We start from the raw sequence: 10,765 nt of genomic DNA on the forward strand, positions 1-10,765 counted from the left end.
AGTTCATTACTTTTAAAAATCTTAGTTTTTAGTATTTCAAAGGCCTAGTTCAAACTTTAGGATTCAGTTAATTTTGAAACTTGATTATAATGGTTATAAGCTGGAAAACAGACCTCACAAAGGCAGAATACTCTAATACATAACATAATATTCAGGGTGTTCACTGTGGATGACAACGGATGTAAAGTCTTATTTCAAAGAACTATCTTAATTATTTTGAAACCTTCTGGCAAACGTCTTGTCAGGTCTATTAAAGTACCGTTGTTTTTTCTGTAATTTGGCTGACAAAAAGCTAGTACTAGAAGTAGAATTGTCAGCTCTGCCATTTTCTTGTTGTTCACATGTGCTTGCATTATGCTCTTAAGGTTGGTACTGCTGTTGAGGCTTCTTCACAGGAGTCTTTTTAAGTCACATCCATTTTATAAGGGTTAGTTTAGTCAAAACAAAATAATACCCATAAATTCATCTTAACTATGCACCCATAAACTGGATTAATTGTTATTTGCTGAAAGTGAACAAACAAGTGAGAAACCTATTAGCAATTCTTGTCTCTCCCTCAGACTACCTCCTAAACAAGGTCATTGCATCAATCTATTTATTCAATATTAGTAAAATTTCATTTCTTCCTGTCTTATGCATAAAAATGAATATAATTAAGACTTCTAAAAGTACCTTCTCTTACTCCATGGGAGTGTTGGGTACTCTCCTTTGGGGGCTATGATGCAAATATACTTGGCAACACCTAGCCAGCACAACTCAATCAGTCTCAAATGCTTTTCAGATTAGGACTGGATTTGAAGCCACGACTGATTTTCCATGGTCACCTCGGGTCAAGTAAGAGTCTTATGTTCTTATGATCTGGGCCTTCACTCAAAAACTGATCCAAAACCAACCTTCAGGGATGGATGGACAAGTATAATCTTTCCAGGACACTTAACCTAACACACTTTATTATACAAAGATAATAAAGAACAGTAATAACTTCCTGTTTTATACAACGTTCATTCACTCTCTTAAGAAACATTTGTAAATGCCAGGCATCTTACTGCCATACTCATTTACAAATGTTATTTTAAATATGCTACACTGTACTTTCATTTGCCGAAATGCCTAAAAGAAAAAGTGTGGTTTGTGCCCCATCGGGTGGCCAAACTGGAAATTTCAAACAAGTTCCAGCAAGGCAAGTTAACCGTAACTAATCAACATAATACCTTTGGAAAATTGAAGCCTGCAACACAAGTGTTCTCATGGGAGAGTTCTATAAATGAAAATCAAATCACAATAATGTTATGGCAGTTTCCTTACACTTGAAAATAAGGGATATGCAGTTTATGGAAAATCCCTTCACAAATCTTGCAACAAAAACTTAAACTATGACCATCACTTTTTTACTTAAGTTAAATAAAAGCTTCACTGGGTCAGCTTTCCAGTCACAGACTAAAATATCATTAAAATCATTTGAAAGGAGACTATTAATTTTAAAGGATGCTATTAATAGTAATGCTTTAAGTTCTGTCCTCTTCATATGTAAAACATAATGAAACCATAAAAATGTACAGAAATTTGGAGTTATATGGGTCCTTAGAAAATAGAGGGCTGTGAGCTTAGAAACCCCAGAAAGAGGAAGTGATTTCGTCAGGGTCACACAGTCTGGGTGACCTGACTCCCAATGCTTATGCATCTGTGCTCAAGAGACTATCTATCTATATATGATCATGGACAAATAATGTATTAACCTTTCTGGACCTTAGTTTCCTTGCCTAAAAAAAACAAGGAGACAGATAATCTCTCAATTCCCTTTTAACTATAAAGTCCTGAAATTTAGATACCTCATTATTTTACTACCTTACAAAACTACAGTGTACACTGAAAAAAACATTCCTGGTTCCTGAGAAACCAAAGCAGCACAGGACCCTAGGGAAGAAAACACAAGTCAGCAGCCTAAGGCACCAAATATACTTGCTTCTTTTGCTAATATTCTGTAAAATATTAACATGGTCATACTAGCCTATTTGGTTGACACTGGTCTAAATTAATTTTGATTAATCAATTACAGAACTCTAAAATATACAATCACTGATACTAAATTTTAAAAAGTACTCTATAAAGCTTTATTGATGTTTTATATTATATGCCAAGATTTACACTCAAATAGATTACTGGAAACAGGGATAGTCTCTTCCCATTTGTGTTTGTTCTTTGTAAAAACTATTCACAAATGGATCAAACTGATTTTCTTTATATGATTTCTCCATGTTGCTCTATTCTTTTATGCTCTACTATTCTGCCTATGAAGACCAAGTCTGTGAATGCCACAATTCATTTTTAAATTAGAAACTGATAATTTTCAGGATATTGATGGATCACTAAAAATAATTTTAACAATCCAAAAAATGAAATCCATTAAAAGTTAAATCAAAAACCTATGAACTGGGACTTCCCTAGTGGTGCAGTGGTTGAGAATCCGCCTGCCAATGCAGGAGACACGGGTTTGAGCCCTGGTCTGGGAAGATCCCACATGCTGCGGAGCAACTGATGCCATGTGCCGCAACTGTGGAGTCTTCTCTCTGGAGCCCACAATCCACAACTACTGAGGCCACGTGCTGGAGCCCGTGCTCCGCAACAAGAGAAGCCACCACAATGAAAGGCTCATGCACAGCAAAGAAGAGTGGTCCCTGCACGTCCCAACTAGAGAAAGCCCGCACACAGAGGCAAAGACCCAACGCAGCCAATTAATTAATTAATTAATTAATTTTTAAAAATACAATAAGCCTATGAACTACAACAGAACTTGAAAAGCTCTGGCCCTATATTCTTATTTTATGAAAGAGGAAAAGAACCCTGGAAAGGCAAAAAGACTGTCCCCATGGCCTCATGACGATCATATACAAGAACTAGCACTTATTGTATGACCGTGTGTACACAATAATACGTATAATCAGAGGTGTAAAACAACATTTTCAGCTTCAATCTAATTCTCTGCTTATTTCAAGTAAAATTTAATATAGCAAAATGACAGAAAACCAAAGAAGCTGAACAGTTCATAGTCGTTCACAGCACTAGAAAGCAGCCTACACAAGAAATCAGGAGTAATACACCCAAATTTCATCACCAGTACTTGAAAAACAAATTCAGGTGTCTGTTCTACTGTTTCAAGAGCATCATCTTCATAAATGAGAAACTACATGTTACTGCATTACGAGAAGGTTCTTTTCTCTAGCAAATGTTAACATCCTTTATGATGTCCTTTTTTCCCCAAAGTTTTAAGCTGCCAAAATTCCTAGACTCTAAAGACTCTTATTTATGCCCCTTTAACTGTTTTTAAAGGAACAGCGCCAACTCTTGAGAAATAGTATACAACACACAGATCCCAACCCTATAAAAAATGTCTTTAATGGCTCCAATTCACAAAGAAAAGTGCTCCTTTATTAATTTTGCCTACCAAACAATGAGCTTTTCCACGACATAGTAGGGACCCTCTGCAGAATAAAATTTCAACAATTAATGAATTTTTCAAAAAATAATTTCTAATTGGCCTTGGAAAGATAATGCAGTCACACATATGAAATGTGTTCCTCTCCTCTCTGACCAAACTAAAGTAACCATTTAGGACTAATGTCCAAATGGAGTATGTGAATGAAGAGTCCCAGAATGACTCCAGCCACAAAGCTGACATTATAAATCAAGAGGTAATTTCATCAAACTAAATCTTATGCTTCTCCTTCCAGCCCCAGAAACTGTATTCCAGATTAATACAATTCTATGAAACAGTTAAGTGCTGTAATACTTAAAATGAATCATAGCATACAATCAGCCACTATTACTTCTCCCCAAATGAAGCATTCCATACTATATAACAAGTATAAGATGTTGCTTCAGCATGCTGTGTTCTACGAAGAACTAGCAGTGGTGCTGAAAATTACTACTAGAAAGATCAAAGACCAATACCTTCCTTTCAATAAAAACCATCATCTGGACTCTAGCCAAGGTTTTAAAACTGACCAAATGTTATTAGAAACAATAAATCAAAAACTCTACAGGATGAAAAGCTAATCCCTTATTTCATTCTTACAAAATGTAGCCACAAAACACTACAAGAAAATTAAGTGAAAAGAAAGCATTCATAATTTTAGGCCTTTCATTTCTGGCAATACTCAAATACTGTATGTTACAAGGTGAATTTATTTTACAATCTTCAAGGTTGTTTAACCTACTTACATCCCTTTCCTTTTCTTCAATTATTACAAGTGTTATACGAATAAATAAACCCGCGTTGTTGCCTAAACATCCTATCAATGAACTTAAAACAGAAATTAAATAGAAAATCGAAATATCTCAATTTATAAAATCTAGCTAGAATATTTGTGTTCATATTGATTTTATACTCTTTGTTCCTGCACATAACATAGATGTGAATTCCTGGAGGTTACAGATTAAGTCTTTCTCTATCCAGGAGCTGAACTGCCAGCCACTGAGAATAACCTATTGCAATGCTTAAAGTCCTTCAGGTATCTTGCCTTCTGAAAATATAAATGAGCTCGTTATCTTCACTTTTCTTTTTATTAATGTAAGGTTCCTTATCACTATCTATTAAGTACCCTTCAGGAGCTGTTATCACATAAATTAAGGGTGAGGAGGGCCATGATTTCTATAATAACACAGGTATGTTTTCAAAGTACATTGTTTACAAGATAGTACTTTTCTCCCTAGCTAACAAAAATTTTAGGAAAGAAAACCTGAACATTTTAATAATTCCCTTCTCTTTCTTCCTTCCTCTTCCCCGTCACTCCATTTCAAAACAACAGAAGAGCCAAAACCAAAGATATGATTACTTTATATACTTCATTAAATTAGTGAAAAAACGAATCATCGTCTTTTTATCAAAACAAAATAGTTGATTACGATACGTTTGCATACTGTAACCACCGCATGTGTGATACACATTTAAATCAAGTTTCAACCCTGTTACAAAGCCTTTGTCAACAGTGGGCCAAGTGGGGGAAAGCTGAAGGGCTCTGTGGAATGAAGGAAATCACTGGAGGGGCTTATCTGGGAAGAGAAGGATTCCTTGGTGAGAGGTGAGCAGAGAGAAACAAGACCTAACCTTGGCGAGGGGGCACTCGCCCAGGGTGGGGACCAGAGGTCAGGGTGAGCGGGAGGAGGGGATTAGCGCGGAACCGCCGCGACCCCGGGCTACCCTCACACCCCGACTCCCCCACCTGCAGCTCGCCCTCCCACCACCATTCCCCAGCCCCGACTGGCTATGCCGTCCCTCCCGGTCCAGCGCCCGCATATCCGTTACCCCGGCGGCAGTGGGGCTGCGGGGGAGGGGAAGGTCAGCGGGGCCCGGAGGGGGCCGGCCGCGGCGGGGATGCCGCAGTGGCTCCCCGCCGCACCGGGTCAAAGTCCGCCCGGGAGCGGGGAAGCAGCAGGAGCGGAAGGCGGCGGTGGAGGTCGGGACTGGCGAGATGGTGGCCCCTCCGAGTCCACCCACTACCCGGCCGCTGCCGGTACCTCATACTGGATGTATTGCTTCCTCCACTCGGGAGTGATGTGCGCGGAGAGGTGCTCGGCGAACTTCATCCTGCCGTCTCCCCCTCACTCCCACTCGGATCCAGCAGTTACAGGCGGCGGCGGCGGCGGCAACAGCGACTCCGACTCCTCCCCACATGGGCCCCGGCGCGGCGCGGCGATGCGCTTCTCTCCTCCTCCGCCGCCGCCGAGGTCTCCTCAGAGCCACCCTCCCGCCATCTTCCTCCTCCTCTCCATAGCCCCGCCCCGCCCCGCCCTCTATACGTCATCGCCATGGTAACCGCCTACGCGCACCGACGAAGGGGGCGGAGTAAGGGGCGGGATTTGCGTACATTCCTTAAGGCTCCGCCCCTTCTGGGCCGGACGTGCTGAAGGCACCTCCCCTGACCTCTTACGTCTGGGTCCTGTGGGCCTTACAGCTGCTCTTTACCGCCAGCCTGGGAAGCAGCAGTGCTGTTATTGCAATTAATATTAATACTGTAGCAACAATAATCCACACAAGACGTTTATATTTTCAAAGATCTGTGCAGGGCTTCTGTGGTGGCGCAGTGGTTACGAATCTGCCTGCCAGTGCAGGAGACACAGTTTCGAGCCCTGGTCCAGGAAGATTCCCCAAGCCTCGAAGCAACTAAGCCCGTGGGTGACAACTACTGAGCCTGTGCTCTAGAGCCCGCGAGACACAACTACTGAGCCCTCATGCCACAACCACTGAAGCCTACGCACCTAGAGCCAGTGCTCTGCAACAAGAGAAGCCACCACAATGAGAAGCCCCACGCACCACAACGAAGAGAGGCACCTGCTCACCACAACTAGAGAAAGCCCACACGCAGCAACGAAGACCCAAGGCAACCTAAAATAAATAACTTAATTTTTTTAAAAAAGATTTGTGCAAACGTTTTTCCATTTTGATATTTATTCTTCATAAAACCCTTAATGATGTATCAACATTAATCCAAACTGAGTAACTAAAACAGACTAAATAATTAAGGGCCACACATATTTAAAGGAACCCTATTTTACATGCTCTAGGTGCTCAATAAATGCTTGTTGAATTTAATTAAAGATGTCAGTGCCAAGAATTGCATGCTGCTTCTGAATTTCAATGTAATTATCTAGTCCGGGGGGCTACCAGAAAGGCCAGCAACAACACCTGGGCCCAAACCAGGATTGTGGGTACCAGCTGGACTTGTGACTGAGCTTGCTGGAGATTAGGAGTGGGGTTGAGAGGGTAACCAACGTTGGGAGGAAAGAGAATCCTCTCGAGATATGGTTGGATCCCTACCCTCAGGGAGACTAGACATGGATCCAGCATCCGGGCTGACTGTCCTCAAGGAGAGTGGAGAATAGATCACACACACAGCTTGGCACTACTTTGAGTGTGGGAGTGATTGTCCTGGAGGACCTGATTTGGGACAGTAACCAAGGTCCTTCCCTGAGTAGAAGAGCCCTGGACAATAATAACTAACAGTTGTTAAGCACTCACTGTCCATGTAACAAACACTATTCTAAACCCCTTATACGTACAGTACCTTGTCCTTTAATTCTCACAATTCTGATGATGCCCAAAGACTAGGGGACTACCATGACCGAGACAGTACTCTTAGTTATCAACATCTACTATTGGCTTTTTTTTTTTTTCCATGTGTTTTTGCCCCTTTCCCCTTCCTCTTAATTCGTGCCAGTAGGGATTCTGCAATTATTTCCTCAGGACAGGGGTGATGCATAATGGAAAACAGGCATAGGCTATGAGTCTTTCTGACTTTTATTGTACAAAAAAGCCTCAACCTTGGGTGAAAGGGTAATCAGGGTCAAAAAAAGAAGAAGAATAGGAGAAGGAGTGAGGACTCCTCTCAGCTCAGCACTATACCCCGCTGCCCTCCATAACAATTCCCCTCTACTGGAGGTAAATGTTGTCAGGAGAAAAAAGACAGCAAGAGAGGCCTATGCTCCCAGGAAGGAGGCACAACCACAGAGAGGAAATAACTGCATGGTGTGCCTGGGAAGACAGAACCAGGAGCAGCTGCAAAAGAGATTGCTGGGCCTTTACCAAGTATAGACTAGAATGGTAGACTCTCTTTTTTTAATTGAAGTAGAGTTGATTTACAATGTTTCAGGTGTACAGCAAAGTGATTCAGATATCTATATCTATCTATATATAGATATATAGATATATATATCTTCTTTTTCAGATTCTTTTCCATTATAGGTTATAGTAAGCATTGAATATAGTTCCCTATGCTATACAGTAGGTCCTTGTTTATCTATTTTATGTATAGTAGTGTGTATCTGTTAATCCCAAATCCCTAAGTTATCCCTCCCCCCCTTTCCCCTTTGGTTCTATAAGTATGTTTTCTATGTCTATGAGTCTATTTCTGTTTTGTAAATAAGTTCCTTTGTATCATTTTTTTAGATTCTGGATATAAGTGATATCATATGGTATTTGTCTTTCTCTGTCTGACTTACTTCACTTCGTATGATAATCTCTAGCTCCATCCATGTTGCTGCAAATGGCATTATTTCATTCTTTTTCGTGGCTGAGTAATATTCCATTATTATATACACACACACCACATCTTTATTCATCTGTTGATGGACATAGGTTGCTTCCATGTCTCGACTCTTGTAAATAGTGCTGCTGGGAACATTGGGGTGCATGTATCTTTTTGAATTATGGTTTTCTCCAGGCATATGCCCAGTAGTGGGATTGCTGGGTCATATGGTAATTCTATTTTCAGTTTTTCAAGGAACCTCCATACTGTTCTCCATAGTGGATGCACCAATTTACATTCCCAACAACAGTGTAGGAGGGTTCTCTTTACTCCACACCCTCTCCAGCAGTTATTATTTGTAGACTTTTTGATGATGGAAGAATGGTAGACTCTTGGCAGCAACTCCTGTAGACCATGACATCCGGCTCCCAACAGCACCATACCTTGGTACCTTAACTGTGCGCAAGATTCTGGAACCATGACTCAACCCAGAGAAGACAGAAAATCCTCAATACTATAACCAATAATTCTTAAGATTTCTTATGCTGGATCCAGAGCCCCAAGACTCAGTTGGACTTGAAAATCTTAGTTTATCTACAGAATTAAATTTAATAATAAATTTCCTATTCCTAGCATTACTTCAGATAGTTCACTGACAGAATAATCAAATACTTAGTATTTGTTGAAAACCTACTTTCTACAGAGTACTGTGCTAAGGTACTAAGAATGATAATCTGAATAGTTTTAGTCTGAATCAGAAGTAACTCTTACACTTTTCTTTTGTAAATATGCAAATAACTCTTCATTCATCAAAATTTTACTGAACACTATGATACGCCAGCCATGCCACTTTGGGAATGAAGGACAGTTCAGAAATAGGGCTTCCCTGGTGACGCGGTGGTTAAGAATCCGCCAGCCAATGCAGGGGACACGGGTTCGAGCCCTGGTCCGGGAAGATCCCACGTGCTGCAGAGCAACTAAGTCCATGCGCCACAACTACTGAGCCTGCACTCTAGAGCCCACAAGCCACAACTACTGAGCCCGCATGCCTAGAGCCCATATGCTCTACAACAAGAGAAGCCACTGCAATGAGAAGCCTACGCACTACAACCAATAGTAGCCCTCGCTCACCTCAACTAGAGAAAGCCCGCGAGCAGCAACGAAGACCCAATGCAGCCAAAAATAAATAAGTAAATAAAGAAATTTATATAAATAAATAAATGAATAAGACTGTCTTTTCCTTGGAGGACATCAAAATCCAGTCAGATAGACAGGCAGATAGGCCAATATCTAGATTACAATGTGATATGCACTGTAACTGAGTTATCTACAAGGACACATTCAGCTGACTAGGAAGGGAAGGAGGGTATCCCAGAAAAAGTGGCTTTCAAATACAGTCTTAAACAACTATCTGACAGGGAGAAAGACACCTCCAAAGATCTCAAAGGCAAAAAGCAAAGAGAATTCAGGGCTGTTAGAGAATAGCAAGAAGTTGTCTGACCAGAATATCCTTTAAGGCAGCTAAATGTCCCTGCCTCAAAGAAACTGTCCCCATCCCCTTACCTCCCTTACCCATTCTGGCTCCCTCATCCCCCTGGTGCACTCTCCTCACTGTATTGTCAATAATAATTTGCATCAGACTATGAACTCCTTGAAGACAAATTGCTCTTTTCTCTCGTTTTCTCTAATTTAGCACGGTGCCTGGCATTCAAGCATTCAATAAATGTTGACGTAACGAAGAATAAAAAGAAGGAAGGAAAGAAGGGGAGGAGAGAAGGAAAGAGGAAGGAAAGGACAGCCACACAGAGGGAAGTTGCAGGCAATAAAGTTAAGTTGGAATAAGATCGTAAAGGAATAGGTCATGACAACATAGGCAGTGAGGGATCTTTGAAGTCTATGCAGTGACTAACTTTGCCTTGGGAAAGCAGTATAGTATGGCTTCCTGGTTTTGAACTATGGCTCTGGGAATAGACAGACCTGAATTAAAATCCCAACTCTGGCATTTATAGTGTGTGACTTTAGGCCAAGTACATTAGTGCTTAATGCCTCAGTTTCCTCATCTCTCAAATGGGAATAATAGCACTTCCCTGACAGGTAGTTCTGAAGATTAAATGAAATTCTGTACATAAAGCACTTAGCATAATGACTGACCTCTGGTTGACCACTCAGTAACTGGCAGCCCCTCAAAAACCTCTGTTAGCGGTGTGAAGGATGGACTAGAGTAGGGACAAACCAGCGACCAATTTACTAACAAGCACCTATGTAGCATTTACTCTTGTGACAGACACTGTTCTAAATACTTCACAAATACAAACTTATTTAATCCCCACAGAGACCCCAGGAGGTAGCCACTATCACTCATCTCATTTCAGAGGTGAGTAAACTGAGACAGAGAGTTAAAAATCTTGCTCAAGGTCAACCACTTAGTAAGTAGTAGAGCTGGGTTTGATCCCTGGCAATCCAGCTCCTGAGTCCTTACTCTTTTTTTTTTTTTTTTTTTTTTTTTTTTTTTTTTTTTTGCGGTACGCGGGCCTCTCACCGCTGTGGCCTGTCCCATTGCGGAGCACAGGCTCCGGACGCGCAGGCTCAGCAGCCATGGCTCACGGGCCCAGCTGCTCCGCGGCATGTGGGATCTTCGCGGACTGGGGCACGAACCCGCGTCCCCCGCATCGGCAGGCGGACTCTCAACCACTGCGCCACCAGAGAAGCCCCAGAGTCCTTACTTTTGTGTGTGTGTGTGTGTG

The 10,765-nt window shown here is 41.5% G+C and overlaps 1 protein-coding gene across 1 annotated transcript in view; it reads right to left on the minus strand.

The window, feature by feature from the left end:
* XPR1 (xenotropic and polytropic retrovirus receptor 1) overlaps positions 1-5,769 on the minus strand; it is a 205,073-nt gene extending 199,304 nt beyond the window's left edge. The window contains exon 1 of the mRNA XM_067030754.1: positions 5,515-5,769. Coding sequence (XP_066886855.1) covers positions 5,515-5,583 — 69 coding nt within the window. The 5' untranslated portion in view covers positions 5,584-5,769. The remainder of the gene's footprint in view (positions 1-5,514) is intronic.
* Positions 5,770-10,765: the final 4,996 nt, after the last annotated feature.

The sequence above is a fragment of the Kogia breviceps genome, chromosome 1 (genome assembly GCF_026419965.1).
Source record: "Kogia breviceps isolate mKogBre1 chromosome 1, mKogBre1 haplotype 1, whole genome shotgun sequence".
Classification (NCBI taxonomy): Eukaryota; Metazoa; Chordata; class Mammalia; order Artiodactyla; family Physeteridae; genus Kogia; species Kogia breviceps.